The following is an 18,354-nucleotide window of genomic DNA, read 5'->3' as shown; positions in this document are numbered from 1 at the left end:
TCCTCACAACTCTATGAGGTATGAGGGAATGTTATTATATTCATGCTTAAGACAAGAAAAAGTGAAATTTAGAGAGATTAAATAATGTGCCCAGCTGAGAAAGAAATACAGCCTGGAGTTGAGTTTTGTTGGTGATTCAGTTTCTAAGTTGGATCTGGAGCTGGCTCCTTATCCTGACTACTCAAGCTTATGAATAAGTGTAAGACTGTGATTCTATTCCCAAGTTTCATTCTTGGCAGCTTTGGAAAGCTTCCTGTCTGAAAGGTTCTTCACATGAGCCTCCATACCCTTTATCTTGTTCAGTCAATCCACAAAGGACAGGGTGCTGAGCATTTGAGTTCTCAAAGTAAAATATCCCCTACTGCCAGCTGCACATTGTCTGCCCTGTTAGAGGTCAATAGGAGTGTCTTTTCCCAGGGATGTTGCCTGACTGTTGCCAGATTCTTTGGTTAAATCATCTGGGGAGAACATGGTTGGTTCTGGAATACCATATTTCCTATTATGAATACATACACCAGCCTTACAAAAAACTGGTTTGGTCACAAATCAAATTAATATCCATGAATAAGATAAGGGTTATCAAAGAAGTAAGCTCATGGAGATGATGAGGAACCTGATGATGAGGATGATTTTGCTCACATTGTAAGTCTTGTATTGATCAGGCAAACAGCTTCTACAGCTCTGAATTTTTAGCAATCACTTTTCTGAACTGACAGCTCACTGAAGAAGAGAGCATATTTCAGATTCCTTAGATTGTATTAGTTTTCTTTTTGCTGCTGAAACAAATTACCACAAATTTCGTGGTTTAAAGCAACACAAATTTGTTATCCTGCAGTTCTGGAGGTCAGAAGTCTGGAAATTGGTCTTCTAGGCTAACGTGAAGATGTCTGCAGGAGTATGTTCCTCCTGGAGGTTCTAGGAAAGAATCTATTCCTTGCCTTTCCCAGCTTTAGAGGCTGTCCACTTTCCGTGATTCATGGCCCCTTTCCAGCAAGGGCAATACTCCAGTCTTTGCTCCCTTATCTCATCTCCTCTTCTAATGCTGACTCTCCCACTTATCTCTTACAAGTACTCTTGTAATTCCTTTGGGCCCTACTGGATAATCTGGGATAATCCTGCTATCTCAATCCTTAATCACATCAGAAAGTCCTTTTTGTCATGTAAAGTAGCACATTCACAGGTTCTGGAGATTAGGAATGTGGACTTCTTTGGAGGGCCATAATCCAGCCTGCCACACTATGCAATGCTGGAGAAGTCATTACTAATTCTCTTCCCCTTTTGCGTGGAAATGCTCTTGTTTGTAGCATATGGGGAAGCTGACGAAAAGTCAGGCAAATCATATGTGAACCTTAGTCAACTTCTCTAAACAAACGGAGGAAAAGTGAACTTGAACGTTCACAAGTGAACTTGAACTATTTAATGGCTACCTGTAAGATTGAACGTTAGGAAAAGAAAGTAATCCAATAGTCTGTTTTGCTTTGTTATATATAATCTTGTAATTTAATTTCACACAATGCAAGCATTGATTGTATTTGCCTGCTGTGGCTATGAAAACTTGGAGAAGTGGAGCGACATCCAGGAAAAACAGTGATTCAGTCTCAAAATTCAAAATTTTTAGTTTCTTCTCCACATAAAGTGCAGCCTTCAAGGAAGACAAGAAGCCCATTTACCATGGTTATGTTGCGCTTAAATGATCCCCATTGATAGCATATTTGCATTTATTCTGCTTTATATTAACTTAGCTTAACTTTCCTCTACATTAACTCCTTAACGGTAAAAGAAGCAGAGACATTTATTTCTCTTTGAATTCATGGTAAATTGGCAGACCCATTTACTAATGTATAGTTACAACCAGAAATCACACTCCCCTCCATTTTATGGGTGTGGCAGTTGAGGCCAGAGAGGTTAATTAAGCATTGGAGCATGAATATCTGCTTGCTTCCAGTACCTTCGCTTATTGTGGTGCTGCTGCTTTGCATATAGCCCTTTATTTTATTAGGAAAATGCTCATTTTGGGGATGCCTGGGTGGCTCAGCGGTTGAGCATCTGCCTTTGGCTCAGGGCGTGATCCTGGTCTGGGGATGGAGTCCCGCATAGGGCTCCCTGTGAGGAGCCTGCTTCTCCCTCTGCCTATGTCTGCGTCTCTCTCTGTGTCTCTCATGAATAAATAAATAAAATCTTATTTAAAAAAAAAGGAAAATGCTCCTTTTCATAATTCTATTACTGAAACGTCTTTGGTCTTTGAATTTTCCTTTTAACATTCAGCATTTCTAACAATTAATTCTCTGCATATGGGGAAGGAAAAATCTCTGCCTTAGAAACTCTGATCTACTTTTAAATAGGCCTATACTTGCATTTTGGCTTGAGGAACATATCTCAATCGGTGCTTTCATCCCTACTTGCATATTTCTCATGTACTAGATCAGACTAGATACCCCCACCTCTGTGTATCTTTCAGTTTACATGCTAAGGGTAGATTTCAAATACCAGAAGGTTGGGAAGGGGTCATTTTATGTCTGAAAGGATAAACTGGGTGGCTGTCATCATAGTGCCCTCTCCATTCTAGATGGCTCAGGGATAATTTATACAAAGCTATGTGGAGTATCCATCCATTCAGTAGATGCCCTGGGACACTACTCCTATTGAAATTGACCCTGCTTTATAAATAAAATTCCAAAATGAGCTCAGAACATTCCACAAGTTGTCTGTGGCAGAAATTCAAATAGCATTTAAAGTTAGAAGAAAGTCCAGAATAAAAGAGATGTCATGATGACCCAGGATGGCTCTATTTACTTCTGTTTTAAAACATTCAAATACACTGAGGACTTGTTTTCCTTAGTCTCAGAACATCTTTTGAGTTCTGTGGTCAGCAAGACAAGCATGACCTGAACTTGTTTTTTCTCATGGCTGAAACACTTTATTATTCATAGTGTATTCATCATCATCACCATCATCATCACAACTGTAAGTTGTATTTTCGTGGCAGTTTAATAGTTTCTAATACATTTTCCCTTAATGTGTCTCATTATCTCTAGTCCTTTTCTGCTTGTTCCACTTTCCAGAAACTTCTTTCTCCTTTGGCATCTCCTTGCCAACTAGGGACAGTAGCTACTGGTACCTTTTCATCATGGCCAAGGTGGAAGAGGTATGAAGAAGCAGTAACTGCTGATGTATAGAAAGCATTGACTGACAAAGAAAATCAAATAATTTCTAGCATTTCACACAGTGGAAGAGTATTTTCCATGTTATAATGTGGAATATTGTTATTCATGATGTGGAAATATAATACTTTACTCACTCATTCCCTTATATGGATGTCTTTAGGGTTTCAGTTTTTAATTATTATAATAATAATACTTGATAAACATCTAGGTATATGAAGTATCTTCTTCCATAGGATTGTTTTTGAATGATAGATGTTCAGAAGTAGAAAAACAATATCAGATTTTCCTAGTTGTTGCATATAAATTGCAAATTGCGGGGATCCCTGGGTGGCTCAGTGTTTTGGTGCCTGCCTTTGGCCCAGGGTGCGATCCTGGAGTCCCGGGATCAAGTCCCATGTCAGGCTCCTGGCATGGAGCCTGCTTCTCCCTCTGCATGTATCTCTGCCTCTCTCTCTATGTCTATCGTGAATAAATAAATAAAATCTTTAAAAAAATAAAAATAAATTGCAAATTGCTTAGCATTTAGACTCATAACTATTAGACATATAGACAATATTTTGGTTCAATTTAACCATCTTTTTCAAGACCCAAGTCCCTATATTGCAGAAGGGGAAGTGGAGGTGCACTGACATAAAATGATGCATCCTAGGTCAATCAGTAGTAACATTCCCAACTTCTATTTCTCTCTAGAGTAAAATGCTTCACTCTTGCTATTAATCTATTACCATCTTGAAGTGTCTCCTGAAATGGTAATAAACAGAAAATTTTAATATAAGAAAATAAAAGTGGATATAAATTACATCAAAATTATGCATACAGGGGTGCCTGGGTGACTCAGTTGGTTAAGCATCTGATTCTTGATTTCAGCTCAGGTCACAATCTCAGGGTCATGAGATTAAGCCCCGCTTAGGGCTCTGTGCCCAGTAGGAGTCCGCTTGAAGATTTTCCCTTTCCCTCTGCCCTTTCCGCCCCTGCCCTGACATACACGTGCTCTCTCAGTCTCTCTCTCTCAAGTAAATAAATCTTTAAGGGGATCCCTGGGTGGCGCAGCGGTTTGGCGCCTGCCTTTGGCCGGGTCTCCAGGATCGCGCCCCACGTTGGGCTCCCGGTGCATGGAGCCTGCTTCTCCCTCTGCCTGTGTCTCTGCCTCTCTCTCTCTCTGTGTGACTATCATAAATAAATAAAAATTAAAAAAAATAAATCTTTAAGAAAAAATTCTCTCCCTCTCCTCTGCCCCTCCTCCCATTTTCCCTCTTAAAAAAAAAAAGAAAAGAAATATCAGATTATGAAAACAATTTTAAAAATTATACATACATATTACAATGTCTATTGCAAGAAGAGGAAAAGAGAAAAGAGATGCTGTATTTGGTGATGGGATTATGGGTAACATCCTTTGCACGCTGCCTTAAAACTAAGTCAATATATGTTTTTACAGCAGGAAGAAATTTACATTTATGTCTATCAAGTGACAACATATAAAGTTTCGAACAAAGTTGGTTTGACAACACTTCTGTTATTACTCAGACATTTCCAGGTTATTGGCACCATGGGAGCAGTGTTATTGCCAGATCATCTAAGGAGCTGGTTGTAGAGTATCATTTTACTTTCCCTGGGCTAAAATTATTATGCGGGGCTTCCTATACCAGCTGTTCCCACCTACACACCTAGCCTTGCCTTTGTTAGGATAAGTTTACCCTTCAAAAATTAGTTTCACCATTACCTCCTTTTGGAATTATTTTTGGAACCCAGTTCTGGGTGTTTTCTGTAGTCAGAGCATCCTGTCTACTCTGTCATAGCTTGCAGCTAGGTGTGGTTTACGTGGTATTTTCCATTCTCTAAGCTTATTGGAAGAAAAGACTTGTTTTTTGACTCTAAATCTTCAGCATCTAATGTTGTTTCTAGCACTTAGAAGATCCTCAGTTCGGAACTTTCTAGAGAACATTCCCCACAAGACTGACATGAACATCAATTTGGTAGAGACCTCCTTATTATGGAATAGAAATAGCTGGCCATCAAAGCTTGATAACACTATACATTCCAATTGCATTTATTTATTGTTGTAGTTATATGCTTCAAATTCCTGTTATGATCTAGACTTATTTAATACTAGCTATATGATAGTGGATGATATAAAAACTCTGCCTGCAAGTGGCTGATGTTCTGGAGGGATCACTAGGCATGAGTGTATATTACTATCCTGCCTGGACTCACCCTTCCTTCCTTCCAGTCCACTTCCATACACCATCAGCAAGCCAGGTTTGCAGCTTGTCTTCACTGCACATTCTCCACCCTTAGGACTCTTAACTCTGAGTTTGTGTTCCCTGACCACAAGGTCAAGTTCCCCCCATCTCCCCATCAATTTCTGAATATTCAGTTTACCTTATTGCTTACTCCTGTTCCTCTATCTTCCAGGCCACCTGCTCTGTGTCCACCTCCCTACTGAGCCTGGACCTTAGGGGCAGGTCTTTGGGTCATTCTCAGCACTGCTTCAGAACTTCTTATTACTTTAACAATCCCCAAACCTTGGTAACCCTCAGTCAGTTCTATTATCCTCTAGATTCTATAATCTTTGTTTTATCTTTTTTGTTTTGTTTTGTTTTTGTTTTTTTTTTTTGTTTTGTTTTATCTTTTTAAATTGATTTTCTTTTGTTGAAGTGAAATTGACATAGAATATCATGTTAGTTTCAGGTATGCATCATAGTGATTCAGTATTTTTATACATTATGAAATGATCCCCATGGTAAGTCTAGTCACCGTCTGTTGCCATGAAGAATTATTACTGTACTATTGACTGTATTACTTATGCTGCACATTATATCCTCATGACTTATTTATTTTATAACTGGAATTTTGTAATTCCTAATCCTCTTCATCTATTTCACCCGCACCTTCAACCTTCTCCCTATCTCTGGTAATCATTAGTTTATTTCCTGTATATATGAGTCTGTATCTGTTTTGTTTCACGTATTTATTTTGTTTTTTGGATGTCACATATAAGTAAAATCATACAATATTTGTCTTTCCCTGTCTGACTTATTTCCCTTAGCATAATACCCTCTAGGTCCACCCATGATGTCATGAATGGCAAGATTTCATCCTTTTTTTATAACTGTATATATACAATGGATATCATTGTGGTATATGCCACATCTTCTTTGGTCATTCATCTATTGATGAATACTTCGTTTGCTTCCATCTCTTAGCTATTGTAAATAATGCTGCAGTGAACATAGGGGGGCATAGATCTCTTCGAACTGGTGTTGGGTTATCTTCAGGTAATTACCCAGAAGTGGGATTGCTGGATTATATGGTAGCTCTAGTTTTTTTTAAGTGGGCACCACGCCCAGCATGGATCCCAATGTGGGGCCTGAAGTCACGACCTGAGATCAAGAGTCAGATGCTTAACTGACTGAGCCACCCACAATTGCCCCAGTAGCTCTATTTTTAATTTTGTAAAGAACTTCCATACTCTCTTCCATAGTGGCTACACCAATTTATATTCCCATGAACAGAGGATGAGGGTTACCCCTTATAAGCTTTTTTTTTTTTAGTACATTATAGAACCATACTGAAAAAGAAGACTCTAGATTCAATCTTTTTATTTGGAGCAGATCTATATGTTAAGAAATTTATTTGGAGCAGATCTATATGTTAAGAAATTCTCCTCTTCTTCCTCCTCCTCTTTTTATGTGCTTCCTCCCTCTCCTCCTCTGACTCTTCTCCTGAAAATGCATTCCTCAAAGTCTTTGACTTCAATAATATAAATAAAATCAAGATACAAAGTTGCACATGAAATGTGACTTTTATTTTGTAGAATTCTCAGAGGCATATGAACTGAAGAATAGTGACAGTAAATACATTAAAAATCTTTGTCAATGTTGTCTTTAAGTGGTAGCATTTTTTATTACTTTTCTGTATTCATTTTTCTCTTTTCCAAAATTTTCTAGAAGGAGCATGTAATTCTTTTTAAATCATTAAAAGTGGACACAATAAAGAATAGAAACAGTAGAAGATTATGTTAATAAAAAGGCAGGTAGAAACAGGAAAAATATTTATCTCTTGATGTTTGATCTAGGGCACTGAGATGGACTGTGCCAACTGCCTTGGCATACTATAATGCCTTGTGAATATTGGTTGTTAAGGAAGACTGAGGAGTCCAGAGTGCATTTCCAGGGCCAAAAGTCAACAGCACAAACTAAGTTTTAGAAGTGGGTGAAGAGACCATATACCATCCCCCAGAGACATGATTGAATTTGAAGCAGATTATTTCTCGTCTCTTTTGAAAAGAGTGCTATCAGTATCTTAGCTGATTCTGGGCATGGGGGAGATAATTTATTAGATATTTGGATGTCTGATAACCTCATGGAGCAAAGTGAGAAAAATAATTACTTGAACTTCCTTTACCTTTTTATAGAAGTAAGTGGTTTGTTTCTCTAAACCTTGATGGATAGGAGCAAGAAATACAACGTTCATTCCTTTTAGGCCAAAGACTTAGTACAAGAGCAAAAAAAGGTCATAAAACTTCCATCAGTTGTTGCAGATGTACAATGATGCTGGCAGCTCCCCATAGCTATTGAAGACTTATTAGTACTTAGGAAAACTGCCCCCCAGAGTTCCATTTGGCTGTGGTCACTCACAGTGAATAGAGTCTGTTGAGTGAAGGGTATAATTGCACCCTGTACTGGAGAAAAGTAGATGTTGCTGTATCAGTGCCAAGTCAGCCCACACTTAGTTGGCATGCATGGGGACACTCATGAGGGATGCTGTCTCTGTTCTGAGGGGGCTTTGCCAATTAAGCATCTTAGCTTGCAGAGGTTATAATGATAGGTCTTGAGATGAGAAAAAAATTATAACCTCCCTGTTTATGTGCTCTGCATCTGTGACTTTACCCTATTTGTATTCAAATATGTTTTTGCAGTTTTGGTGCTGAATGAGGGTGAGATTTGGTGACATTTGGAACATAGAAGATACACTCAGTGTCTCTCTTGGCAAGAGAAAAGAAGATCTGAGGAAAAGTCTTAGAGCTTGTTCACTATTGGCCTTTCCTGTTTTGATTGTCTATCCCATCACTTATTCTGCCTTTCAGTTTATTTCCTTTGTCTATTAGGGACAGTGGCAAGTGTTAGCACAGAAGAGTTTCGGGGAAGATATGAACATTTAGAGAGATTTGGGTAGAGATAAGGAAGTATAAAATGGTGGATGACTCACTTTTCAGGATAGGACCTATAAAAAAATAGTCATACTAGCCACTTCTCTTTTAGGATTTGAATTCATTTGTCACATGGCATCTGTTACACCAGTATTCAAATACTCAAGTGTGAGCTGTGTCCGGCGGGGATGAGTTGGCATCTCAAAAAACAAATTTGTGTCTGAATTTGAGTCTAAATCCAATCTCGACACAGCATCAGTGTCCACCCCTCAGATTCTCAGGGATCACTTTCCTGCAGTCAAGACAGGGATAGAGGAAGCTCCCTGGTAGGTGTAGGTAGAAGTAAGACATATTGGAAAGAGAAAAGGTTTGGAGTCAAGTGCCATTTTCAAGTTCAGGCTTCACACCAACTAGCTGTGTGATCTTGGGGAAGTCACTTCATCCTTCTGTATGCTTTGTTTCCTCATCTGTGAAAGAGGGATACAGTACCTACTTGACAGGATTTTGTTAGGACTGAATGTGATGCTACCTGGAAAGCATCAGGCACTGAGTGAATTGTGGTGGCAGCATTGGTGGTGGGTGGTGGTGGTTGTCCGCAGTAATGATGGACATTTAATGAAAGATTAGTGCTGAGGAGAATTCCACTGGAAGAAAACATGTTGAACTGTGAAGTTAGGCACAGGCAGTCCAGAGACAGTTACCTGTCGATGTCTTTGTTCCGAGGCTGGTGCTACTTGTGAAACCCTACCATTTAAAAGTTCTCAGAGCCAGAGCTTCACACATTAGAGAAAGGAGGCCATAGTTCTCCTTCCAACCCTTTTCTATCTGCAAGTATTGAATGTAGTAGATACAAAATAAAAATGCAAAAAATCGATCTCTGAACATCAGAAAAATTTTTATTTGAACCAGAATTTAGTAACTCATGCCAAATGAGCTTGAAGAATATAGGAATTAGAGGGCACCTGGGTGGCTCAGTGCCTGTTGAGGTCTGTCTGCCTTTGGCTCAGGTCATAATCCTAGGGTGCTGGGATCAAGTCCCCCATTGGGCTCCAGTCCCCCATTGGGCTCCCTGCTCAGTGGGGAGTCTGCTTCTCCCTCTATTCCTCTTCTCTGCACATACTTTTTCTCAAATAAATAAATTAAATATTTAAAAAAAAGAATATAGGAATTAGAATGTGTGTTTGGTTCAGTGTCCAGTGCTGAGGAGGACCCCAATTAACAGCAAACTTCAACAATCTTCCTGTCACACCATATAAGCCCCACTCTTTGAGAAGATCAGAATGTTCCTAATCTCCTACATTGTTTATCTTTTATTGAGGGCTTCATTAGAAGGGCAATGTAAATTGGATCAAAATACATTCTCTTTTTTAAAAAATAAGAATTAACCTTTTAGGGGCACTGGATGGCTCAGCTGGTTAAGCATCCACCTCTTGATCTCAGCTCAGGTCTTGATCTTGGGGTCATGAGTTCAAGATCTATGTTGGGCTCCATGCTAAGTGTGGAGCCTAGTTAAAAAAAAAAAAGAATTAACCTTTTAGTATAAAATAGTAAAAGAAGAAAATAAAAAAAGGCAGATATTCACTTGAATTTTCTACCATCCTAAACCTCTAGCTTTATCTTTTGTGCAGATTCTCTTCTAGTCCATATATATAGATATTTTTTACTACAGTACAAATCTTAGTCCTGATCCATCCTTGCATGACATTTTAAAATCATCTTTGGGGGTTCTAAGTAGTTACATAAAGCTGTGTTAGAGGAGGGAAGTACAAATGAAGAAATGGTCTTCACGCTTGACTTCCCTTAATACTCCTGCCTGAGGGTTAGAGCTTGGAGAAAGAAGGCTCAAAGAGAAGGAAAGGTGGAAACATTTGGGAGGACAGTCCTGGGGATAGTTTATGCCTACTCAGGCAGGAGTAAGGATAGATTCAGTGTTCTGTTTTCTGCATATTTCCTAGCTACCCCCCCCAACCAGGACAAAATTAACTGCTATCTCATTTATGTTCTGAAATCTCTGTTTTAAATCTCATTATTCATGTAATTATCTCATTGAATCCTATCTGCCTTCCTCAGTAGATCCTAGTATCTTGATGAGGTATATTTCTTTTTCACCTTTATGTTCCCAGGACTTGCCATATAAGCCACTTCTCAATAAATGTTTATGAAAAGTAATGGAAAAAAAAAACTAAAAATAGCAATCATGGCCCAGGTTTTTGCTCCAAGTACTGCTATAGCAGATTGTTTTTCCCCCTTCTGCATTTTTGTTTATAACAACAACAACAATAAAAAGCTATATAAGGGCAGCCCCAGTGGCGCAGCGGTTTAGCGCCGCCTGCAGCCCAGGGCGTGATCCTAGAGGCCCTGGATCGAATCCCACGTCAGGCTCTCTGTATGATGCCTGCTTCTCTCTCTGCCTCTCTCTCTGTCTCTATGAATAAATAAATAAAATCCTAAAAAAAAAAATAAAAAGCTATATAAAAGAAGTCTGAAACATTTGCATCCAAGAGATAGCCTTTGTCCCTACACTAGAGATCTTAAACAAGAGTGGCAGTAAGTGATGAAGGAGGAGACCCAGACAGTGTGGGGCTCCAACAGCCTAACTGGATATGATTGCCCTGGAGAGAGGACCTGAAAATAAGTGTCCCTTTGGGAGTTTGGACACTCATATCGGAAGCAATATTCCTCAGCTAAAATGTTTACTAGGTGAGACCAAGGAGAAGAAAGTACTAGGGATGGACTGGATGGACATCAGCTCCTTAGAAATAATTTGGGGGGTGACTTTTGTCCTGGGATACCACCATCTCATACTGTTCAGAGACTGTTGCACAACCTGCTTTGTAATGTAAAGTTGTATGGTTGCCATCTTGTCATTGCTCATGAATAATATGGTCCAATAACATGATCTGTTGCTCTTCGCAGTCTACAAAGGAAACAGGCCAAAATACAAGGCAATAACACTAAATGTGCAGTTTGCAAAGGAAGACCAATGACTTCTCTATAGAAAATATCTCTCTGCAGGCTCCATCCTAGTGTTATCCTTTGGTAAGGAAGGAAGACCCACATTTCTACGCTTCCCCACAATGTTAGGAGAGAATAGACAATTGGCACCAGTGAGCTGCTTACATTTTGGAAAAGAGCTATGTCAGTGTGGCCATTTTTAAGCAAAGCAAAATTGAGTGCTTGGATATTCCTGACATAATTAAAACTACTATATTTAGGAAATTACTGGAAAAAATCCTCAGAGCACAGTTTGACAGCAGCAGAGTATCAGAGTGTAGCAGATGGCTCTGAAAGAATCAATTATTTTCTGTTTATTTTCAACCTAATCACCCTGGGAAACTGTAGGAAAAGTTAGTAATATGGGATATCAGATGTTGATGTGTTGTTTGAGTCCAGTATCTTCTTAGCTACTTATCAGAAAATCAAGAAATCATGAGCAAGATACCATGCAGAAATTGAGCAGGCAAACAGCTTGTGGGTGGGTTGTACTTGGAAAATGCCCGGTTCTTCAAATTAAGCAAGAGAGTGGCTTGGCAAAATTTAATAACTGAAACTTCAGTAGAATTGGTATCAGTATTAACAGATTGAAGAAGGAGAGAGAAAAAGGATAAGGCTCATTGGGGTATATTTATACCTAACATTGAGTTCATTTATACAGGAATACCATTTAAGGTAAAAGTATCTTGGGAGAAAGATTGTATATGTACATTTATGGGGGAGCGCTGTGACTGCCCTGGTGAACCATATGCTAGCTGAGCATGAGTCATTCATGGTCTGATGTTAAAAAATAAATCTACAAACACTTCAGTTTCAGAAACTAGGACAAGGCCATACGAATGTTTTCCAGGTTTGGGTAATATGGAAGAATTTACCAACACATATATATTACTGCTTCACAAAGCTGTGTGCATGTGCATATATGGCATAGGTTGGAGTCTGTCTCTAGTATATCTCAATTCTCTTTGCACTTTGGTTTATTAGATGTTGTCACAAATTGCAATCCCCTAGACATATACCTTGTGTTTCTTCACTATGAACCCCTTCCCTGGGGGAGCATCAAATTCCTTCCCAACCTTTTGGAGCAGATGATGAGCAATAAGAGAAGGAACTTGAGCTGTTAATAGAGTTAAAGTGATTTTTAAAAATCTCCTGAGACTATAAGTATGGCCATTAACTCAGTACCCATCCAAAGTGACCTCTATCCTTCCATTTATTGATTCATAGTGGGCAGACAGCTAGCTCAGAGAGGGTGTAGGTGGGCTGGAGAAGCTAAAGTATCTCATGGGGCCTAGATGCATTGCCTTGTAATCTACTCCTGATCTATAATGTGGAATCTTCAGAGCAAAGAGGATTGAATGAGATCATGTCTGGAAAGTTCTCCAGATCCTTGGAAAGTATTAAAAGGAGTTTTATGGTTAAGTGTCTATTGGAATAGAATTGCAAAATTACAGCGAGGGACCTTAGAAAAATCCATGTACTTCTTTTACGAATATTTGAGGAAACTGAAGCCCAAGAGGTGAAAGTGATTTATGAACCCGTTTTAGTAGTTTATCATCAAAGATTAGTGAATTGCATGCTGAAGCAAATAGGTTACCCAAGACTGTGTCTGTGTTTTGTTTTGTTTTTTTTTGTTTTGTTTTTTAATACAGTATACAGCATGGTGGTATTTCAGATTAATAATATAGTGATTCCACAAGTTTAGATATTATGTTCAGCAGGAGTGGAGCTACCATCTGTCACCATACATCACTATTATAATATCATTGACTATATTCCCTACGCTGTACCTTTCATCCCTCTGACTTATTCATTCCATGACTGGAAGACTGTATCTACCACTCCTTTTCACCCATTTTGCTCTCCCCTCCACCCTTCCCTCTGGCAACCATCAGTCTATTCTCAATATTTATAGGTCCGATTCTGCATTTTTTTGTCTATTCATTTGGGGTTTTTTTAAGATTCTACATATGAGTGGAATCATATTTGTCTTTCTCTGACTGACTTATTTCACTTGACATCATATCTTCTAGGTCCATCCATGTTGTCTCAAATGACACATCATCCTTTTTTGGCTACATAATCTTCCATTGTGTTTATATACCACATATTCCTTATCCATTCTCAAGACTATGCATTAAAGCAGAAATGAAATTCTGTCTGCACTTGATCTATACCGGGTAACAGCCCCAGAGACCTACACAGAGCCAGGGAGGTATCATTGAGTATACGAGCTAGGACTGCAGAGATAGGACAGGGACTGTGGCAATCTGGAGATCATATATTTGTTCTGCTGAAAGGCAGGTTATCCCCCTAGATGGGAAGGCAGGTCCTGTGTTGCTAGACCCATTCATTTTTTTTTTTAAGATTTTATTTATTTATTCATGAGAGACACACCGAGAGAGAGGCAGAGACACAGGCAGAGAGAGAAGCAGGCTCCATGCAGGGAGCCCATGTGGGACTCGATCTGGGACTCCAGGACTATGCCCTGGGCCAAAGGCAGATGCTTAACTGCTGAGCCATCCAGGGATCCCTGACCCATTCATTTTCTAAGAGAAGCTAGAAGTGGGTCAGCCTCATGCTGACCAAATAGAAGCAGGTTGGCTGGCTGAACTTGGCCTGAGGGATAACCGTGTTCCTGATGGCAGATGCACACTTACTGGCCTGAGTCTGCAGGCTTAGTACAAAGGAATCCATTCAATTGCTGAACAGCAGCAGCTGAGTGTAGGTTTTCTCCCCACAAATGTTTCAAGACATTGTTCTGGCTGATGGCTTCAACATCCTTCCCTTACTTTATCTCAACAGTGGGGGATTCGTAAGTAGTACCTTCATCTCTTTAGCTGTTCCACTCTCAGGGAAAGTTTCTAATGAGAGGTAGTGACAGGAAAGAGGCAGATGACCTAGAGATCTGCTTTTGAATAATAAAAAAGTCACCAAGTGGTGTCTGTGTGTGTGTGTGTGTGTGTGTGTGTAGTCCAGTGTGCCTTGTCTGGGACTTTGATGTCCATCTGGAACTTAACAAAGTGAAGATTCATGCCAACATCCAGCCCTGAGGCCCAGAAGGAAGAACGGCAATTTCTAAACAAATGCCAATCTCTCTCCTGCCACCCTGTGAGTGTCTTCTGGCTTTGAAAAAGAGAAGCCCTCTCAATCTCTGTCTGCAGAACTCTTTTTGAAACAACGAACTGGGTGTACCCAAGAGTTTAAGGAATAAATGGGATGTTGAAAGCATCTCTCTGTAAGATTATTGCAATCCGCTCTGTTTCAGCCTTCTCCACCCAAACAGTCTGTTGTCAAAATAATAGCCAGGCCTTTTAAAACATTCAGCACTCAGGTCACCCCTCTTTTTGACTCACAAGATTCCAGTGGCTAAATGCTTCTCAACAGCCTGAAAGGCCTTATACAATCTGACCCCTTACACAGCCTTCTCATTACTTCCTAGACCTCACCTCCTCCTGCTTCCTCACCATGTGCTCACTCTGCCCAGCCATATTGGCCTCCCTTCTGCTCCCAGACACTCTGGCATGCTCCTTCCTGTGAGCCTTTGTATTTAATGTTCTCTACTTAGAAGACTCTTTGCCCCAGTACCCCCATGACTACCCCTTTTGCTTCTCAGAGAAATCCTGCCTACTGAAAATGTCAATCCCTTCCTCCTTGCCATACCTCCAGCACTCCTTCTCTCCATTCCTTTCTTCAATTTTTTATAATTACTCTCCATAGTTTATTTATTCATTTCCCCTTAAGTTCCATGAGCATAGGCATTTTTGTCTGTTGTGTTTACTGCCATATTCTCGGTGCTTAAAACAGTGCCTAAAAACATAGTAGGTGCTTGACAAGTAACTTGTTGACTATATTTTGAAAAAAAATTTCCCTCCTGTGCTAGGGATGGTCACTTTCACTGTGCTGGGCACAGACATCTCTTGCTACTGAACCATGGTATTTTTAACATTACCATTATTAGACTATCTGGATTCCAAGTTTTCTGAGTCAGTTCTACTTCCTACCTTCCTAAGAAGAGGTTTTCTGCTTATCTCCATCTCCACTGTCTTTTCTTAGTTAAAACTATCACAACTTCTTGCTCTTTCCCACCACTTGGATTCCCTCCACAGGTCTCACTCAGCAGCCAGAATCATCTATCTATCATCTATCTATCTATCTATCTATCTATCTATCTATCTATCTATCCATCCATCTATCTATCATCTATTTATTCTATTTTATTTTTAAAGATTTTATTTATTTATTTATGAGAGACACAGAGACAGGCAGAGGGAGAAGCAGGTTCCATGCAGGAAGCCTGATGTGGGACTCGATCCCGGTAGTCCCGGATCACACCCTGAGCCAAAGGCAGACGCCTAACTGCTGAGTCAGCCAGGCGTCCCAGAATGATCTATTTAAAAGCTAAATCTAGTCATTTACCACTCACTCCCTCATTTAAAATCCTTCAGTAGTTTCCCACTGCCCTTTACATAAAACTCAGTATCCTTACCCCATCCCACAAGGTCTTGCATGGTCTGGTGGCAACGCTGGTTTTCTCTGTTCTTCTATCAGTTTTAACTTCCTTCCCAACTTGGGGTCTTTGCTGTTCCCTCATAATAAAATTGTTTATCCAATGGCTATCTTTACATGTATTTATTGAAGATGGAAGCCCTTCCTGTGGGGTTTGTATTTGTATCTCCCACACTGAACACTGCCATTGGTACATAGTAGGAGCTTAATGAATACTTGTGGAGAAATAAAACAGAACACAGGTGTCTTGCCACCCCAGGGATGGGGGACCATGTGGGGTAGTCTCTCATTAATTAACAATATGTTTCTCTCCACAGAGATTACTTTGCAGAGGATGAAGGGGAGATGGTACCCAGAACAAGTCATGCAGCAGGTAAGGAGGCCCTGGGCCTTACCTTGATAAATTCTTGATTTCTTGCTGATCATAATTCCCCTTAAATTATAGACCCTTTAAAGTCATCATGGTAATTTTCTCAGACTTTCTGTGAATTTCCAGACTTGCACATATCGCTGTAACACAGATTCCTGCCTTCCCAGCATGATGCAGTACGATTATAATCAAAATACTTATGTGAACTCTTCATACTTTTAAGGATTCTGTAATTGCAAAGTTAAAGTCTCTTGTAAGGGCAGCCCGGGTGGCTCAGCGGTTTAGCGCCGCCTTCAGCCCAGGGTGTGATCCTGGAGACCCGGGATCGAGTCCCACGTCAGGCTCCCTGCATGGAGCCTGCTTCTCCCTCTGCCTGTGTCTCTGCCTCTCTCTCTCTCTCTGTGTCTCTCATGAATAAATAAATAAAATCTTTAAAAAAAAAATAAATAAAGTCTCTTGTAAAAAGATTAAAATAGATTCTGCCACTAAGATGAAATCTCTCCTCATATACCATTAAGATGGGTACAATAATAGTGTCAACCTCATAAGTGAGATTAAGTGAGAGGAGCTCTTTGTACAGTTTATCAAGGAATAAGCACCCAGCAGATATTATTAATATTATTAATGTATTCATAATAATATCATATCATTAGCCAGGGATCCACTTGAATTATGAAACCAAAGTGAAGATAAGTCTCTTTTGGGGAATGTTTTTCACAAAGACTTTTAATTATTTAAGAATTCTACTTACTTTGCTAAGTGATTTGCTTTTTTCATACCAGCCTTGAAGTACAGATGGTTCATATGACAACATGGAAAAAGTTTTTAATTTGAATGTGTTAAGGATTTCAGAGTCACTTGAAATTAGAACTTGTAGTTGTGGTTGTTAAATCTACAAATTCCAAGGATCTACCATACTCGTTTTGAAAATCAGGATCCTCCCATTTTGAGGTAAAAATCAAAGGGTAGAGATGATGCCTACTACAGGCAAGATATTAGGTTGAGTGCTTTCATTTATCATTTCCATATATTTATTATTTCTATATTATCCATATAGAAGCTCTGTGAGGCAATATTGTTATTCCCATTTTTACCAAGGCAATGAGGTTCAGCCAAGTTAAGAGATTTGCCTAAACTCCCACAATTTGCAAGTGGTCAGGATTCATAACCAAGTTTCAAAAGACTCTTCTTTCATCACATTCCACTAATCTAACTATAATGTATTGTTCTATTTATTCAAAATATTTTCCATTCGATAGCCTGTTTAGTTTCACTTAAATGTGGGAGAAATAATTCTTTCCAATTTCCCTTTAGTAGAGCATTTGCGTTGACTTAGAAATAATCTGAGTATCAACAAAACAGATGCAACATTACTATAATTATTAGTAATTTGCGATCATAAAGTGGTATGTAAGTAACAGAACAATTATTTTGTACAAGCTGAATCAAAAACAACTGAATATGAAAAAACACTATCTCTATTCATAACTAATTTGTGCCATGCCCCAATAAAACCTGCTTTAAATTTCTGTTCTGACTTAAACCCCCTATCTTCTACTGGGCAAGAAGAAAATACTACTGAAGACAGGGCTATCGAAAGATATACCTGATACTGTATTAATTTTACACAAATTAGGACACTGTACAGTGTCCAGTTTAAAAGCAAGTTATACAGCCCTTACATTGCAATGTTCTTTTTTTCTTTAAAATCAGTGGCGTAAAAAAAATAAATAAATAAAAAAATAAAATAAAATCAGTGGCGTAATGGGGAGTTAAATACTTTTAGACAAGAAAAAAAAAGCTGCACTGGAATCATCCTATTTTTCATGCTTGTTTTTTTCTACATCATACTTTATCTTCTGCATTTTTCTCCTTACCATCATCTTCCTGATCCTTTTTTGTCTTCCTCCTGTTTTTCTTTCTTTTCTTAGAGAAAAAATTCTGAGTCTATTGACTCCAAAGGAGACCTCTTTTTGTGCTCGTTCTGGCAAGTTTGCAGAAAGAAAAGGAAGGAGGGAGTGAAGGATGTTTGCTCCCATCCCGTGGCTTGCTTTTTCACTCTTAATTGTTTCCTTTGTGAGCAGAAGCCTTTTATTTTGATGTAGTCCTGCTTATTTATTTTTGCATTTGGTGCCTTTGCTTTCGGTGTCCCTGCATATATGGTTAAT

At 39.2% G+C, this 18,354-nt stretch overlaps 1 protein-coding gene across 18 annotated transcripts in view; it reads left to right on the top strand.

The window, feature by feature from the left end:
• The window catches only part of PDE4DIP (phosphodiesterase 4D interacting protein), a 221,081-nt gene that overhangs the window by 41,335 nt on the left and 161,392 nt on the right, over nucleotides 1–18,354 (top strand). For all 18 annotated transcript variants that reach the window (XR_013348904.1, XM_077842606.1, XM_077842604.1 and 15 more), the window contains exon 2: nucleotides 16,134–16,189. Coding sequence is in view for 17 of the 18 variants with exons in the window: in XM_077842606.1 (XP_077698732.1) it covers nucleotides 16,134–16,189 (56 nt within the window). In the remaining variant the exon portion in view is untranslated. The remainder of the gene's footprint in view (nucleotides 1–16,133; nucleotides 16,190–18,354) is intronic.

Source organism: Canis aureus, chromosome 12, assembly GCF_053574225.1.
Source record: "Canis aureus isolate CA01 chromosome 12, VMU_Caureus_v.1.0, whole genome shotgun sequence".
Taxonomy (NCBI): Eukaryota; Metazoa; Chordata; class Mammalia; order Carnivora; family Canidae; genus Canis; species Canis aureus.
Note: the sequence above shows the minus strand (reverse complement) of the source record. Positions and strands in the feature narration are given on the sequence as shown.